The 19350-nt window shown below is 41.1% G+C and overlaps 1 protein-coding gene across 1 annotated transcript in view; it reads left to right on the forward strand.

The window, feature by feature from the left end:
• The window catches only part of LOC149460078 (alkaline phosphatase-like), a 33161-nt gene extending 15716 nt beyond the window's left edge, over nucleotides 1–17445 (forward strand). Inside the window, exons 7-11 of the mRNA XM_089680089.1 lie at nucleotides 3836–3905; nucleotides 8258–8392; nucleotides 10078–10269; nucleotides 13764–13880; nucleotides 17054–17445. Coding sequence (XP_089536215.1) covers nucleotides 3836–3905; nucleotides 8258–8392; nucleotides 10078–10269; nucleotides 13764–13880; nucleotides 17054–17265 — 726 coding nt within the window. The 3' untranslated portion in view covers nucleotides 17266–17445. The remainder of the gene's footprint in view (nucleotides 1–3835; nucleotides 3906–8257; nucleotides 8393–10077; nucleotides 10270–13763; nucleotides 13881–17053) is intronic.
• Nucleotides 17446–19350: the final 1905 nt, after the last annotated feature.

Below are 19350 nucleotides of genomic sequence, written 5' to 3' on the forward strand. Positions count from 1 at the left end.
AGTTGCCAGTAAATCTGCTTGATTTTGAGCTGATGCTGGCAGATTAGGAAGGAATCAAGGTGGAAGGCAATGAGAAATTCTATTTTGTGTCCTTTTTAAAATGACAGATTGGACTGGGACATCTGGTGCAAATGTCATCAGACATCCCCTTATTCTGAGGAGTGTGGACACTCCCTCATTGTGAGGGTTTCTGGACAGGCTTGGTGGACTTAGGTGTACAAGGCTTGTGATGAAAGGAAGTACTAAGCCTTGGTATGATCATTTTTGCTGAGTAAAGGTAGTAGCCATCGGTGTTAAGGCACATCTTTCTTGTGGTTAAGGCACATCTTTCTCTCAGCGATAACTTTCATTAATTTATCAAGGGATTCCCCACATAGGCATTCATTACTAAAAGGCCTGTGTATAAGGTGCCCCTTACAAACAGGTTAAGCACACCTAGCCTTTAACCACAAATTCCTATGCATGTGCACAGAGATGAGGGGCATTCTAGAGACTTGGCGAGGTACTTTCTCTAAAGCAGCCTCTCCCAACCTTGTTACCTCATAAGAAGCCCTAAAACAATTTTCAGGTCTCTGTGAACCCTTACTGAAACTTGCTTCATGGGAAGGCAATGGGAAAATTGCCTCTTATATTAGTAATCAGTTGGAAGAATAAAACCCTTAGACCCCTTTCACACAGGGTGGATTCTGTTCTGATCAGCAGAGGATATATGATTTAATCCCTTGCTTATTGGAGAAGTGTAGGTGGATGACACTGTCTGTTTACACCAAGTTACCTCTGACCCCCTCTGCCTAAATGGAAGAGGACGATTTGTGGACACATGTCTGTTTACACCTGCCTGTCCACAGGAATGCATGGACCTTCCAATCTGAAAACCCATCTGAAAGGGGCACCCTCACATATCGCACATAGCTAAAGAGCTCATTGGTGTCATGGCACTGGCTTTGCAGAGTGGTGTTGGCCCTGGAACTATGCTGTCACCAATAATTGGGAGTTCAATCAGCCACAGCTCAAGGAACCCCTAGTAACCTCTAGAGCAATACTGGGTTTTCGTGGAACCCTGGTTGAGAATGGTTGCTCTGCAGTGTCAGCAAAAAACAAGGCTGAGGGCATCAGCTGCAAGTATTCTTGAGAGAATAGGGTCTCCAAAGACAGGTTCATGTTCTCTTTTCATCTGTCTGATCCAGTTTGCAATTTGGGTTTCTTTTTGGTGTACATTACCATAGTCTATCAAACAGACATGGCAGCAATAGTCAGCTGCAAAGCCAAAGATGGTTTAAAAATGCCTATAAACAAAGAGGGAACATCCTCAATAGGAACTGTACAGTGTTTATTAGGGGCTGAAATGGCAGGATCTGCTACCAGAACAGCCTGTTTTTCTTTTTTTTCTTCTTTTTAATAGGATACATTTCAGCAAAGAGATTAGGTGGAGTGAACATCGTTTTAAGGACGATATTTTTGACTTTTTGCTAATTTAAAAAATCAAATGTCATAAATGCTAACAAAAATCCCAATATGTGTAAGTTAATTGGTTTTCATGAATGTTATAGCGTTTGCAAATGGTGGTATAGATAATGGAATTTTTTTTTTTTACTAGTAATGGTGGCGATCAGCGACTTATAGCGGGACTGGGGCGGACATTCTGATACTGGGAGGAACTGACTTGGTGTCACTGACATCCCCAGTGATACCAATACAGTGTGCTTGAGCCGACAGGGAGGAGGGCTGATAGTAAACAAAGCAGTCGTCCTCCCCGTCGGAGATGCTCGGTAATCACCGGGCGCCAGCGGGGAATCACCGGACGGGACCTGGTGATTGATGGCCACAAATGGCGGCGTGCACGGAGCTCGTGCGTGCCCCCCACCCGGAAATACAAAATCACGTATATATGTATGTACTTTTATGCACCCCTGCCGCCCCGTAGCAGTATATTTGCTATAGGGCGGTCAGGATGTGGTTAAAGTGGTTGTAAAGGCTCAAGTTTTTATACCTTCATGCATTTAATGCATGAAGGTAAAAAACCTGTGTGCAGCAGTGCTCCCAGCCCCCTCAATACTTACCTGAGCCCCATCGCGATCCAGTGATGTGAACGACAGCCTTGGCTGTCCCGAGTCTCTGCCTCCTCATTGGCTGAGACAGCAAGCGGGAGCTATTGGCTCCCGCTGCTGTCAATCACAGCCAGTCAACCAATGAGGAAAGGGAGGGGGTGGGCCAAGCCACGGCTCCATGTGTGAATGGACAAACGGAGCAGCGGGTGCCCCCATAGCAAGCTGCTTGGTGTGGTGCACTAATGACTTATCTCCAGTGAATGTTAGAACAAACATACAGAGAGTCCATAAGTCCCAATAAAGTCCGTAACTGTATAACCTCTTTTAGGTGGCAGCCATCCCAAAGTGAGCCAACTCTATGTACATGGTAGGAAAGAAAAGAGGAGAGGCGCCTTCTAAGTGCAGTATAAAAAAACGATTTTAATAAGCCACAAATATAAAAACTCACAAAATGGAGCTGATAAATAAGCCCATCAGTGTAATTTGCTGTAAAGCCGTCATCCGTGTCCTGCAAGTGTCCATCCGGTGGGGTGATTGCCGCTGTAGGTGGTAGAGGGGGGCCAGAATGCTGTGGATAGTCAGGAGTCCTGGGAACTGTTGCCAAACCGGAAGTGACTGTGACCAGCGGGAACCACAAGCCACGCAGACGTGAAGTCAGGGGTCTCTCCTCCATTGCTGAACTTCCTGTTTTGTGATGTCACGAGAGGAGGTCCATCACCTTAAGGACAAAAACTGGATCTCATGGAGTGGGTGACATTATTTGAGCATGCTTGTGGGGCATCCCTAGCAAAGTTTTTCCCAGTGTCCATTGCCTGAACACAGAAACTACTACGACCATGTCTAAGTTCTACTGGACTACAGAACACTCCCTTCTCATCTACATAACTTTGCTTCTAAATGAGTATTCCATCACTTGCTACTCAGATTAGGGTGCTTCATTTTGTGTGGAAGTTTTCTGTATTGTAAAAATGTCCTGCATAAAATAATGCTAATATACAAACGTGCCTTTCTTTGTTCTTGTTGACAGAAAGCTGTGTCACTGTAAGCAAGGCCCCTGAATAGCACAACATGTCCACTGACAACAATCAGAAGCTGCTGTGGCAGATGATATCTCCATGGATCATCATCATAGCCGTTATCTGTCATCTAGCATAAGGCAGGGACACTTAACAAACAGTCTGTAGATAGACAACAAGATGACTGCAGAAATATCATGTAATTATCATTTTGTTGGTATTTTGTTTTGTTTTTTTTTTTAGCCAGCATGTTCTATTTTACCATTAAATGATTACAAAGCCAAACCTTACTGTTTCATTTACAGTAATTCGCAATTCCAACATAAAAACAATTTGAAAACACTTGTGCTTGTAGCATTGCCAGGAAAAATATAGCTTTCTTTTTGTGTTTTGAGGGAAGAATTTGTACCTAGGGAGGAGCAGAGTCCACATGAAGGAAGATGATATGAGCTGCAGTTACCAGTCTTCTTGATGACCCTCACATAACCATCAGGTTTCTCTTAACTGAAAAAAAATCTTTATATACGTTTTGGCGTACATATGATGAAATCTGATTTTTAAAATATTTTTACTAGACATGTTCAATAGCAAATAGTCAAAAATATTGTCCTTAAAAGGATGTTCACTCCTCCTAAGCAAAATGGTTCTGTCTACCCCAAAATACTGCTTTCTTTATATGTCACAAAAGATATTCCCTTTGGCATTATAAAGCATATAATGAATATCTTTGACAACCAATATTTCATTTTCATTTTTTTTTCTTCTTAACAGGGGGCAAAGTATGTGTGGAATAAACAAGCCTTTGATGCTGTGGATGAAACTACAACAGATTACCTCATGGGTAGAGTATTGGTTAAGTGAAAATGTTGTGTATTACAGCACATATTGGGGGCAATTCATTAAAAGAGAAGTATGGCCAAAGCTTTTTTGGTCATGCTTCTCTTCTAAGTCACAGGAGTGCACTTTTGAGCTCCTGTGACCCAGAGTCAGCTTATAGTGGGTTATTGCTTGCTGTCATTTGAGATCACAGACCTGCTCCAAACTCTGGAAGAATCCGGACCATATTGTCGGGTTCCACCCAGTTGCCTGACTGACAACTGGCTCTGGCTGTCAGTGCACAGCTGAGAATTTAAGCCAGCTGTGCCAGCCCCCTCTCCAGCTCAGCACTCCATTGATTGCTGGAGAAGCCAAATGGAGAGTGGTGACTGTCCATCACTGCTTTTTACTCCGAGAAGTCCTGAGAGCTGAGTGATCATTTGTCATGAGCCCAATGTGAGACAGCTGCAGCACAGTGGTATGTAAATACATTTGTTTTTTTAATTCCCATACTTCTACTTTAACCACTTGCCCTCCGGAGGATTTACCCCTCTTCCTGACCAGGCCATTTTTTACGTTACAGTGCTGCGTTACTTTAACTGACAATTGCACGCTGCACCCAAATGAAATTTTTCCATAAATAGATCTTTCTTTCAGTGGTATTTGATTGCCTGTATGTTTTAAAATTTTTGCATTATAAAAAAAAAAGTGACAATTTTGAGAAAAAAACAATATATTTGACTTTTTGCTATTAAACATATCCAGTAAAAAAAAAAAAAAAAATCAAATGTCATAAATTTTGGCCAAATGGTATTCTGCTACATGCCTTTGCTAAAAACAAATCCCAATATGTGTGAATGAATTGGTTTACATGAAAGTTATAGCATTTACAAATGGCAGTATATATACTGGGATTTATTTATTTATTTTACTAGTAATGGCGGTGATCAGCGACTTATAGCAGGACTGTGGTGACACCAATACAGTGATCAGTGCTAATAAAACGCACTGACACTGTACTAATGGCATTGGGCAGGAAGGGGTTAACATATGGGCCAATCAAAGGGTTAACTGTGTGCTGTATTAGTGCTTTCAACTGTAAGCACACTGCTTTGTATTGTTTACACCCAGTTCTCTTCCTCCGTCTGTAATGCTCGGCGATCACCGGGTGCCGAGGCTGCAAATAGCGGCGCGGGTAGGGTGTGCGTGCAGCTTGTGCACACCCCCTACCCAGAAATGCGAAATCACGTGTATATGTATGTGTGTGTGTATATGTGTGTATATATGTATATATATATATATATATATATATATATATACATACACATATACAGTCAGGTCCATACATATTGGGACATCGACACAATTCTAACATTTTTGGCTCTATACACCACCACAATGGATTTGAAATGAAACGAACAAGACGTGCTTTAACTGCAGACTGTCAGCTTTAATTTGAGGGTATTTACATCCAAATCAGGTGAACGGTGTAGGAATTACAACAGTTTGCATATGTGCCTCCCACTTGTTAAGGGACCAAAAGTAATGGGACAGAATAATAATCATAAATCAAACTTTCACTTTTTAATACTTGGTTGCAAATCCTTTGCAGTCAATTACAGCTTGAAGTCTGGAACGCATAGACATCACCAGACGCTGGGTTTCATCCCTGGTAATGCTCTGCCAGGCCTCTACTACAACTGTCTTCAGTTCCTGCTTGTTCTTGGGGCATTTTCCCTTCAGTTTTGTCTTCAGCAAGTGAAATGCATGCTCAATCGGATTCAGGTCAGGTGATTGACTTGGCCATTGCATACCATTCCACTTCTTTCCCTTAAAAAACTCTTGGGTTGCTTTTGCAGTATGCTTTGGGTCATTGTCCATCTGCACTGTGAAGCGGCGTCCAATGCGTTCTGAAGGATTTGGCTGAATATGAGCAGATATTGCCCGAAACACTTCAGAATTCATCCTGCTGCTTTTGTCAGCAGTCACATCATCAATAAATACAAGAGAACCAGTTCGATTGCAGCCATACATGCCCACGCCATGACACTACCACCACCATGCTTCACTGATGAGGTGGTATGCTTAGGATCATGAGCAGTTCCTTTCCTTCTCCATTCTCTTCTCTTCCCATCACTCTGGTACAAGTTGATCTTGGTCTCATCTGTCCATAGGATGTTGTTCCAGAACTGTGAAGGCTTTTTTAGATGTTGTTTGGCAAACTCTAATCTGGCCTTCCTGTTTTTGAGGCTCACCAATGGTTTACATCTTGTGGTGAACCCTCTGTATTCACTCTGGTGAAGTCTTCTCTTGATTGTTGACTTTGACACACATACACCTACCTCCTGGAGAGTGTTCTTGATCTGGCCAACTGTTGTGAAGAGTGTTTTCTTCACCAGGGAAAGAATTCTTCGATCATACACCACAGTTTTTTTCCGTGGTCTTCCGGGTCTTTTGGTGTTGCTGAGCTCACCGGTGCGTTCCTTCTTTTTAAGAATGTTCAAACAGTTGTTTTGGCCACGCCTAATGTTTTTGCTATCTCTCTGATGGGTTTGTTTTGTTTTTTCAGCCTGATGGCTTGCTTCACTAATAGTGACAGCTCTTTGGATCTCATCTTGAGAGTTGACAGCAACAGATTCCAAATGCAAATAGCACACGTGAAATGAACTCTGGACCTTTTATCTGCTCATTGTAATTGGGATAATGAAGGAATAAGACACACCTGGTCATGGAACAGCTGAGAAACCAATTGTCCCATTACTTTTGGTCCCTTAACAAATGGGAGGCACATATGCAAACTGTTGTAATTCCTAGACAGTTCACCTGATTTGGATCAAATTAAAGCTGATAGTCTGCAGTTAAAGCACATCTTGTTCGTTTCATTTCAAATCCATTGTGGTGGTGTATAGAGCCAAAAATGTTAGAATTGTGTCGATGTCCCAATATTTATGGACCTGACTGTATGTGATTTTGTGCACCCCTTCCGCCCTGTAGCAGTATATCTGCTATAGGGCAATGGGAAAGCGGTTAAGCATGTATTTAATTACGTTAGTGGTATGGTCTCCTTAAAACCTCCTGCACCTAATCTGGGAAGGGTGGTGGACCTGATGGGGAACTGGTCTCTCAGAGTTCACCATGAGGCCAAACCTACCCCACAACAAAACTCCTCAGCCAAGGGCCTGTCTACTGTATTTGACAGGTGCAGTGACCAGACAGGGAGCTCAGTATTACTGAGCTGCACTGAGGATAGAGTGTATGGTATGGACCTTAGTGCCATCCTCCATGCAACAGATCCATGTACTTGATTCCGACAGGTACGTGAATCTGTCCCAAAGTACTAACAATTGAGGTCCGACAGAAAAAAGTTTACACTGTTTATGAATTCCAGGGATCGTATTTTATATTTGAGATTACTTTACCCACCAGCAAGTCAGATTTCATCTAATGTTCCTTTAATTAGAGCTGAAGAACATACAATTTACAAATATGGGATTAGATGTGGTACTCTTGCAGGTTCTGAGCATTGAAGCACACCTGTATAGGTCATCCAGGTTAATGGCACCACATGACAAAATACATAAAAACTAGTTTAAATCACATGTTGACAATGCACATATTTTAAAATGCAGATATGTGACTGAAGCCTAAGCCTAGGGCAAAATGGTGACTAATCTATTCAGGCTACTAAAAGCTCATGAGATCGATCTCTTTGTTTCTTATTACTTTTAGTGTGAGCTGTTATTTAACAGTAAGACTGAGGTTGCGTTCAGAACCAGATTTAGGTCAGAACCCCAGAAGTCAGCTGTCATTCCTGAACCCATGAGCTGCTGGTAGGGAATTCCTTGTCCTGCAGCTGGGGCAAGCTTGTTACATCGTTGACCTAATATGGCCATGGGGTCACAAGTATCTCTGTCCCTTTTTTAATGTCAGCTGCAAAGGCGGCATTGGGGTGGTAGTCCCCTGCCTACAGCCCATTGGACCAAGAATGACTGCTGATTTATAGGTCATCTTCCACTACTTAAGAGATTTTAGTAGTGATTGATCCCCCAAGATTGCATGAGGCTGCAATAGAACCACATAGCAGAAAGTATTAGTGAATCATCTCCTCAATTCTACTCTATATACTTAATCACTCAGCAATATTTGTTCTATAAAACTCACTGAGAAAGTATTAAATCCAAAGAAAGAGTATAGTAGCCAGTCAATTAACATTTTCAGTAATAATTTTCTCAGTAGCAGCCTGAATATTTCATTTGGGAAAGGTTTGCATAATAACAGGAGCTTTTTGAGTTTTTTTAGAATTTCTTTTTACTTTCAGAGTTTCTTTCAGTTATATAGAACCGCAAATGCACTAAACATGTTTTGCCAACTTTTTAGGGCTGTTTGAACCAAAAGACATGAAATATGAACTAAGTCGTGATCCTTCTACTGACCCATCCCTAGCAGAGATGACTGAAAAGGCCATCAAGATCCTGAGCAAGAATCCCAACGGATTTTTCCTTTTTGTAGAAGATAAGTATAAATAGGGTGGCACAAATTCTAGCACAAGGGTTTTATTTTTACACTCAGAATTAAGAGAATGTGCTAGTCCTGACAAGAAACAGGCATATACCAGGGTTCAAAGGCTGTTGCTGAGAAGATGTTGATAGTTACACAGACATTTGGTACTATTTATATTGGGTTTTTATTTCTGCAAATATAACTTTGCCTTGAGAACATTTAATTCCCATTTAGTTTAATTAATTGACACACAGTTCCAGGACCAAAATTACATTTTGTTTGATCAGCAGAACATATCCTGCATAATGACTACCCCTACAGAGAATACTTGAAATCCCAGAGAGTCTCAGTGTTTTATTAATATATGTAAATCTAAACCATAACAAGTCCAAAGTATCAAGCTGGGCACCAAAACAGGAAAAACGTTAATCATACATATTTATTTATAAACCCTTATTGATAGTTGAAAATTACCTTCATATGTAAAACAAAAAAATAAAAGCACTTCTTATCAAAAAAGGTTTGTACACATAAATGAAGAAAGGTAGATCTATGACTAGCTACAACACGATCCCAAAAACGCACCGTGTGTGTCTTACAGTCAGCTGTTCTGGAATAGAGACTTCAGAAGATGAAGGTTGAAAACGGTACCATACTGTATCTGTTATCTTTAGAGGCACACTGATTTTCTGTGTTTGTTGCCTCATCAACCTCTCTAGTGGGCCCCTCTCTTCCGGGCCCATAGAAGCTGCATGAGCTGCTGTGGCTATGGATAACACCATTGGCTCACAACAACATTTTTGCTGTTCACAGACACTCTCCATCCAATCTGACAGAGTTTGAGCTATTTTGCAAAGAAGAATTGGCAAAAATGTCACACTCTAGATGTGCAAAGCTGGTAGAGACATCCCCAAAGAGACTTGCAGCTGTAATTGCAGCGAAAGGTGGTTCTACAAAGAATTGACTCAGGGGGGCTGAATACAAATGCATGACACACTTTTCAGATATTTATTTGTAAAACATTTTGAAAACCAATTATCATTTTCCTTCCATTACACAATTATGTGCCACTTTGTGTTGGTCTATCACATAAAATCCCAATAAAATACATTTACGTTTTTGGTTGTAACATGACAAAATGTGGAAAATTTCAAGGGGTATGAATACTTTTTCAAGGCAATGTAATTGTGAAGACTATAACAACATTCTCTGTGGCACTTTATTTTATTTTAATTATGTTTATCACCAGTTCATGAATTTATTATCTTTATGGGGATTGTTGCTGATGTTTCAAGACTAATGTATGGCACACCTCTGCTGTCATTATTTACTTTTTATTCAAAGCAAACCATTTAAAAAAATAATATAAAAATATCATCTAAAATATATTCAGTAAAAGCTGCTATAGGGCTAGTACCAAACCCATAACACAAAGTCATTTGAGAAAAAAAAAGTCACCACTTTTATTTATATATATATATATATATATATATATATATATATATATATATATATATATATTGTATCACCTAATACAAAGTGTACAGTCTAATTTGTAATAGATGTCATTGAGAATTGTTATATAGTCATCACCTGCCAAAAAATATTCTTGCATTGGTTCTTGTGTGCAAAATACTAAATGATGGTCTTTCATGATAGAACTTTGCTACAGCTGAATGTCCTTGCATTTATTGTACGTGGCAGAATCGACCATGGACACCATGATGGCAATGCTAGGAATTCCTTGACTGAGGCTGTTGAGTTTGACAAAGCCATTCGCACAGCTGGGCAGCTGACTTCAGTATCTGATACACTGACTGTTGTGACTGCTGACCATTCTCATGTCTTCACCTTTGGAGGTTACACAGATCGTGGGAACAGTATTTTTGGTAAGACACTTTATTAAAGCAGATCTACTAAAATGCAAGGTGTGCAGATGTGGCTGCTACTATCCCCTGTTGAAAAATCAAATGACTTTGAAAGGAGAAGGGACTAAAAATACTCACCTTGCTCCCTGGTCACTGATAGGCCCTCTCTTTCTTGCAAAAGGATGTTACAGCACTGTACAGAAGCATTATTATTATACAGTATTTATAAAGCGCCAACAGTTCGCTCAGCGCTGTACATTACATGTACAGTATTCACCAGATTTGGGATCCACAACTTTTTTAGGACTCCCCTAGAAGACCCACTGACATCACCTAGCTTAGACAAGCCCACTTGAAGTCTGCAGGTATCGTAAATATTTTTTTTACTTCCAAAGAGTGTTTTTGTAATGCAGCAGTTTGAGAGGAGGGGGTGAAAAGCAGCCACATAATTGGCCACGTAATCAGAACTTGCCTCTTAGTGCAAGGTTCACTGTAATTCAGTAGAATTTATTTTGTGGCCATTTTATGCTTTCTGTATAGTGTTATTTATAGAAGATACTCTATTTGGGTATTTGTGTATTTTTATTTTATCATGTGATGTTGATGGACATAAACAAAAGGGTCTGAAGAAAGAAAATGGTGTGTTCTTTCATGGGATTATTACCTGTGCTCAGGTCACCAATCTACCTCGGCTGGACCATGTGTGCCATGGATGGATACCTCTATACAATAAAAGAAAAAAAAATATAAAAAATTGTCAGCTCTGTGACCAAAATAGTCCATCCAGGCTTAAATTTGGCCTAGAGTTGCTAACGCATCCACATTCCTTCACAGTAAAACAAAATGTAAACATTTGCAACTGGATAGGCATCTTAGGAAGCCTGCTAGTCACATAAACAATAAACACAGCTATAAAAGTATGTGAATCCGAAAGAAAGAATGACAGTTCATACTCAGTGTTTAAATCCTGACTGTTGCTGAGCATGGATTCCTCCATAACAATGTAATAACAGTCAAGAAATCAAAAGAAAAGCCAGCGCTTCCCAAACTGCCAGAGTAATAACTATTCAATAAACCTCTTCACAATCCAATCTAACCTCTAGTAGCGTCTTTACTTCTTGTAGGAGGATTTTCTCATGATTGCAGCACTCTCCCTATCTCCACTACAATAACACAGTGCACATATATTATTACACTGCTTTTTCAACTACGCAACTGTAAAATGTAATCCAGAAACAGCTGTTCTCTTAATAGTGCAAATCCTTTTTTTTTTTTTAATTACACGTACATATGTAATGTGGCAGGCGCAGCACCTTTTGGTGCCTTGTGCGCTGTGGCATTAGAAAAATTATGCAGTTGCTGTTTCTTTGTTTGATTAGACTGACTTTACTCTGTAATTCCTCCAATGCCGCTCTATGTATGCAGTAGGTTTAAAGAGCACACCGAATACTTTAGTTAACTTCTTTAATAACTTCAATCTTCTTCATATAACACTGCTTACAATGGCTTGTTTCGTTTATCTTACAGTGACTTATTTCTTTCGTATTACAATGGTTTAATTCGTATTACAGTGGTTTGATTCGATAGCTTATCTCGATAGATTCGTTCTGTATATTTCGATAGATTCGGTAAATTCGATAAATTTGTTAAATTCGTTAGCTTAGGTTGTTAGATTAATTTGTTAAATTCGATAGATTTGTTAGATTATTTCGGTAGATTGATAGATTCGGTGGAACTACAAGTAAACACATACAACAGATTTTACACACAGATCTACCTGCACTGTTAAACAATAGAGGAACACACAAGTGCATTAAATACCTATTTGGCCTTCTCTGTTTCCATAAAGCTTCTCTGACTGGAACTTGTCTGTTTCCTCTTCTGTCTGGTGAGCATGTGTCTCTAGAACAATCTAGCAGGGAGTTTTACACAGGCACAAATGTGAAACTGGCTGGGATTGGTTAAGGCTCTGTACAGTGTGAGGCTGGCTGTGATTGGCTCACCTATATACTAACTCTTAAAGGCATATTTTCCTTTTCTGCTTCTGCTAACACAATGAATATATAAATGTCATATAACATTCAAAGACATAAATTACAGCAATGATTCTGCGTTGGCTTTAACATATACACTGTACTGAGGTTATTGGCAGGTTTGGTATACACATATATGTGAACCATATTGGCAACCTAGGACTGGTCTTAGCTGGCCAGCTACATGTAACACCATCAATTTAGTTGTTAGTGACTGTAGCAGGCACCGTGCTAAGCAGATTGGCTGTAGTGCAGGGGCGGACTGACCATTTGGAAACTCGGGCACTGCCCGAGGGCCCGGGGTCAGTAGGGGGCCCCATGAGATGCCCCTGATACCTTTTGCCCCGGGGCCCCATGAGTTGTCAGTCCGGCCCTGCTGTAGTGCCTGTAGCAGCAAACTGGTGGCAGACTTTCCACCGTTCCAGCGTTGAAAGCGTTTGTAGATCACTTCTCCCTTCGGAGAACTGATCTACACCGCTTCATAAAAAGGCATTCAGAGGAGAACTGTGTTCTCCGAGAATGCCGGAGAACAGAGCAGTGGTCATTTACAGCTGCATGATAAAAGGACACCTTAATCAGGTGGACTCTTCTAGCGGACTGTTGTGCACTGACAAATAGTGGCTGTAGCAGGCAGATTTGTAACGGACTGGCTAGTGGTGACTGTAGCAGACTGATTGTTACTGACTGTAGCAGGTAGACTGTAGCGGGATGGCTTGTTTGTGAATGGTAGTAGGCAATATTGGTAGCACACTGTAGCAGACTGACTGGAAGTGACTGTAGCAGGCGGACTTGTTGCCAGACTGACTAGTAGTAACTGTAGCAGGTCTACTTGTAGCTTATCGTAGCTAGATTTGCTGGTAGTGGGCCATAGCAGAACTACTGGCAGAAGACTGTAGCAGACTGGCTGGTAGTGACTTTAGCAGGCACATTGCTAGCAGACTGTAGCGGATTGACTGGTAGGTACTGTAGTAGGCACACTGCAGTGGACTGGCTGGTAGGTACTGTAGCAGGCAGACTGTAGTAGACTAACTGGTAAGTACTGTAGCAAGCGGATTGGCTGGTATTGACTGTAGAATGCAGACAGTCTGATAAAGTAAACCTTTTAATAATTTTACCAATTGTGAAGATCTTTTATACCAATTTATACCTTCATGTATTAGATTTTAATCATGCTTCTCTAACATAGTTCTTCATTTTAACAACAAACGTCTCATGTACTTTGTCATGGATACTATAAAAAGTATTTTGCTGTTAAGAGTAGGTTGTTCTTTTGATATGCAGTAACTGAGCGGTCTTTCTAAGACCATTTATTTTACTTTTCACAATTCCTTTCTGCCTTTTTTTATTTTTCAGAGAAATGTTAGTAAAATCTATTCTTGAGTAATCATTTCTTAAAATAGCCAGTTTACTTTAAATCATCATTTGATAAATAAGATGTCTGCCAAGAACCATTGAAGCTTCATTTTACTTTGTATTTGGTAGGTTTGGCACCAAACAAAGCCAGTGACCTCAAACCATTTACCAGCTTGCTGTATGGGAACGGTCTGGGATTCAAGCTCACTAATGGAGCACGAGAAGATATTACTGCCATTGATACTGGTATGAATCACCTTATTGCTTATGATGAAATGAAATACAGCCCTTATTTCTCTTCTGTTATCACAATTTCATACAATAACTATAGATTTCTATTTAACAAAACAATGCTTTATTCTTTTTCTCTAAATTGTTACTTAATAATGCTGCCAAGACAATACTTAGATAGCAGGTTGGTGCACTGTGTACTGCAACAAATGCTCATAATAGGCAAAGTTAATTGTAAGATGTAAAAATAGCAATATGTTCATTAATAGTGTCTCCACATAGACTACAAATCAAAGTAAGAGACTCAGATGGTAGCATTAACTTACTCTCAGCTGAATTCCAGGCAAGCATCTACATAAACAGTTGAAATACAATTGCAGGCTATGTTTATATGTGCTGGGAATTGAGGTGTTTCCTATTTGCTTGAATGGGTCAAACTTGGTGGTGTTACTGCCTGGTGAATGCGGCGGGATCAATCATTTTTGCCATTGGCGAGAAGCAAAGGATAGCAAATGTGGCATGTGAACACCTTCGTCTGCTGCCTTTGCATGGTGTTAGGAAGGAATTCTACTTTAAGGACTTTTTAATACCAGATGTATCTGGGCTACTCTGGCAACTATTTCTAAGGCAATGGCTGCCAGTGTGTTGGTTACATGTAGGACAAGGCAAAATGTCCCAAATGTACCCATGTGTTTAGCTCTACTCACTGGTGTGAACAAGCCTTAAGAGTGAACAGAAAGAAAGGAAACACAGAAGGAGATGTTAAGAGAACAACAGAGAAAAAATGGTTGGGACAAGCATGGGAGGAGTAGTTCTAGATTAACCACAACATGGTTGTTACTTACATGTGATAAGCCTTTAGAATAGTTTGTTCAACCATGTACTAGCAAAGAATTGCCTAATATTAATGTACCATAGCTGTGTGTATGATATTTAAAGAATTTTATTGTGCTGGGAGTAAAGTCAGTTTGGTGAAACCAGGTTTTCCTAAATCACTTTTCTTGCTTTCTATGGGAGTTCATGAATTCTTCTATTAAAATAAGATCAGTAATCCTAGAAAACCAATGGAGAATTGTAGGTGAGGTGGTTTGGATGCAGGCCGTGGCTGCATTCCGAAGGTGAAACAACAGGTAATGTTTGCATCTTTTAATGGGTATGACATTCTGGTGTTGCAGATGAAGCTGCCAGTGTGCGTTGCATTGGCAGCAGTGCAGATACGCTTAAAACAGTGCATCTCACGAAAACCTTATTTTTTCCCCAAACTTTACTGAAATTTCATAAAGCAACCTTTCATTCAGTTCTATTCACCACAGGGGAATTGAGATGCATTGCAGCCCGCTGTGTTGGAAAACAAAATACAGCATCCTGTAATTTGTTTAGTGCACGCCACTGCAGTGTGAACTGCTATAACTGTAAGCAAGGCAATTTGCCTTGTCTTTGTGTTGGTACAGACTGCCCCTGGTGTGAATGGGCCCTTGCTTTGTCCTAAAGGGGGCAAATCTGGCATGATCAAAAGACATGTGAAAGCTTGTCAGCTTCTGACATACATTACCAGCAAATATACAAAATATGCCAATTTTGGGAGGGATAACTGGGACATGGTGAAAACAAGACTCTAAATGAGAAGGCAATACAAATCTGAATTCAGGACAATACAACTGAACTAGTTAAAACTAAACAGTGGCTGACAAGGTGATGTAGGAAGCTTGCAGGATTACTCCAAAAAGGGCATGTCACTCACCTGGCAATGTGCTTGGTAGGGTAACAGGTTTCTCCTTAAAACGAAGTGTGTGTGTGTGTGTATATATATATATTTTCTATATGATACAGTATATACCTTCTGTGTCTCCAAAATACTAGAATTAAGAATATTTTAAAGAAATCATTATGCATAAGGAAACTCATTCTGGTAAGTTATAATAGATCTCTCATCACAAATAATGGTAATATCAGAGGCATTCTTAGGGGAGTGCAGGTGGTGCGATCCTCACCAAGTACCAGCACTCTTTTTTTTTTTTTTTTATGTTGCACAGCAGAAGCAGTACTGTAGTTCTAGTATTAGACACTGCAGTGCCACTTCTGCCTGTTTGACTGTGGCAGTTCAGAGCCAAAGTGAAAATCCTCCTTTGCTCCAGTCACATAATATAGCTGAGGGGAGGACTTCTCTCTTTCTGAACTCTTGCTGTATCTGGTAAGTACTTGGGGAATAGGCTGGGAGAGCGACTGTACTTGGGTGGGTGGGTTATTGAGGTGTTAGGCTGAGAGGGAGGACTGTGCTGGAGATCTTTATGGAGGGCTTAGGGGCTGGGGGGGTGTCTTTACTGAAAGGTAACGCTGGTAGAGGAGATCTGTACTGGGGGAGCTTGCATTGAGGGATTAGACTGGGAGGTGGACTGTACTGTGGGATCTGTGCTGAGGGATTAGGCTGGGAGGGGGTTCTGTACTGAGGGGCTAGTTTGGGAGGGGAGTTTGTTCTGAAGGGCTTGGCTGGGCGAGTTTTTCCTGGAAAGGGGTCCCTACTAAAGGGTTAGGCTGGGAGGGGAGATCTGGACTGGGAAAGTGTGTACTTAAGGGATAGTCATAGAGGGGGCTGTAATGAGGTTTTGGGCTGTGAGGGGGGATTCAGGGCTGTGGTAGAAGATTTGTACTGAGGGGAGATTGGGAATATTAGTTGAGATCTCTCAACTGTGAGAGATATGGGCCAAACCCACAATTTGGTGCCACTTTATTTCTATAGTTTTGGTGGTGGTGAGGATGATGTTGAGAAATGATCAGCCTCAGGTGCCTGATATGCTATTACACCACTGGGTAATATAACCGTGGTTTTACTTTCAGGTAACATTTCTATAAGTGAATATGACCATTTCTTTTATACTCCTGTTTATGCTGGTTCAACAAACACTATGGGGGGATTTGCTAAAACTGGAGAGTGCAAAATCTGGTGCAACTCTGCACAGAAACCAATCCAAATTTGATTATCAAAGCTTGATTGAACAAGCTGAAATTAGAAGCGGATTGGCTACCATGCACAGCTTCACAAGATTCTGAGTGTTCTAGTTTTAGTAAATCTCCTCCTATAGGTCTTATGTATATAACGTTTGTATTTTGGTACACTTTAACATCTAATAGGGCTGTAAAATGTAATGTTTATATGATCTAAATCATTCTTTACAATACTTTTTCAACAGAAGCCTCCAATTACAGGCAGCAGGCGGCTGTCCCACTAGTCTCAGAAACACACGGAGGGGAGGATGTGGCCATCATGGCTAAAGGCCCCTTTGCTCATCTGTTCCACGGAATCCACGAGCAGAACTACATTGCCCATGTGATGGCCTATGCGGCCTGTCTGCAGCCCTATACAGACTGTATACAGCTGAAGTCTGCCTCTTCCCATAAGTAAACATGCTTCAGGTTGACGGTTGAAAGCTGACTTGGTATAGACAGCAAAAAGCTATAATTGGCGGTTTTCTCTTGTTTTCAACTTAGCCTTTTTATAATTTCAAGCATGTAATGATTGGTATGAGCATATATTTTGCAATTTGTTGAAAGAATAAAATGCTTATTTCATTTTAAAGATAAATGTTCATCTTTTACAGTATAATGAAGGCTTAATCACTTACACCAACACCATGTGAGTCTATAGCAGGCCTCTCAACACTTTGCATATATGAACAAGTGACCCTGAGAGCACATGATGGTAAAATGTATTAGGGCTTGTTCACGCCATGGTGCAGAGACGTCAGTTTTTCTGCATGTGTTCTGCAAGGACACAAAAAAAAAACTTGTTCTGTGTCCTGTTCACACCACAACTCTAGTATCACGAGCAGATTTTTCTGTGCAGGAATCTGCAACTTGTATAAAACTCATTGAAACGCGCATGAAAACGGATGTAAACTGATGTCACTGCAAGTGAAATCTGCACATCAGTTTTTCTGCATGTACGGTGTAAATGAGGCCTTCGGTTTGACAAATGGAAACTCTGGACAACTTAATTTCCTGACTCCAACATGGCAGCATACATGTGATATATCCCCGCCCCTATATCCACCCACAGGACTTGTGTATAGCTATAAAAGTCTGACTGAGTGCAACCTTCTCCATTTCTCCTTTTTGTCCTCAAGATCTCCAGCTGCAAGACCATGATGTTGCAATGGGTCCCTAGCTGCCGACTGAGTCGGAGTCTGTCTGGGTTCAGCCTTTCCCAGGTGCAGTCCTGCATCTTAGTTTGCTAAATGCACCAATAAGGTGGGGGAGCCCCTTCTGGTGGTATTTTGGGGCTGAGGATTTCTCTAACCAGAGACTGCATGTGTTTCTCTGAACATCTGAGCAGGATCAAGGTGCTGGAGTTCATGCCTTTTTCTTTTCTCGGACAGGTGAGTGCTATCCCTTTTTGTTTTCCTCCCTTGCCTCTACCCTCATTAGATTGTCATTTTTCCTTTGTGAGAATGACTTGAGGGGTTTTCGTTTGTCAGCAGTTTTTTCCTTTCACCTGTGACTGGCTTGTGTACACGATCTGGTCTGGGGTTTGTGGCTGTTTCCAGTCTCATGGCTGGCTATGGCATCCACACATACACTGTGCAGAGGGTCTCTTGTGGCGACCATCTTTGTTAAGGTATGTCCAGGATCACGTATCTGCAAGGTGGGTTTGCACTGTAAACATCTTCTGTTTTCCCTTGTTTATGCTGCAGATGAATGAGAGGAGGAGGGAAATGATTCAGGCACATGTCTATGATCTGTTTGCTTCTTTCTCTGAATCTTTCATTTTACTTTCTGCTCCAACATGCGCCTTCTGCCTCATAACCAAGACCTCCATGTGCTCAGGTTGGGACCATCAGTGTGGTAAGTGAGAAGAGGAAAAAGAGTGCCTTTCCATGAGCGTGGCCATCATCTTCTGGTACAACCCAGCCCACTCTCGCTCTTGCTTAGGGGTCAGTTCACGCTACATGCGTTTCAGTTGCTTTTTTTTCTGCATCCAAAATGCACAGAAAGTAGGTTACATAGTTGTCAATGTCATAGTTCACATCAGTGCTTGCGGTTCCAGTGCATTCCAGTTGCTAGAACGTGGTAAGGTGCACCGGAACACACCAAAAACGCACATGTCCCTATTTCAATTGAAGCAAAAGGTAAAAACGCGTAAAAAATGGGCATGCAAAAATGCCTCCGGAACACATCTGGACTGCGTTTCTATAGTGTGAACCGTCCCTAAGGTCAAGCTAAAATAGTGTTGCCATGGCATGACGAGTCCAGTGGCTCTTCCAGCCCCGCAGGTCTTACCCAGGATGTACACAAAATTCCCATTGAGTGTTGATATCCTGCTTCCCTGAGCTCTAAGAGTGACAAAGGATAGAGTGCTGAGCCTATGGCGTGGACCTAATACCAGACTAACCTGTCTGATGATATTGCTGCTGAAACTTCTCTAAGGACAAAGGAGGCTGGGAGCCAGCAAGTCATGGGCCTTCATGGACAAATAGTTAATGATCCTCTG

The sequence above is a fragment of the Staurois parvus genome, unplaced genomic scaffold (genome assembly GCF_062004578.1).
Source record: "Staurois parvus isolate SC_StPar_1 unplaced genomic scaffold, SC_StPar_1.0 ptg000235l, whole genome shotgun sequence".
NCBI classification, from domain to species: Eukaryota; Metazoa; Chordata; class Amphibia; order Anura; family Ranidae; genus Staurois; species Staurois parvus.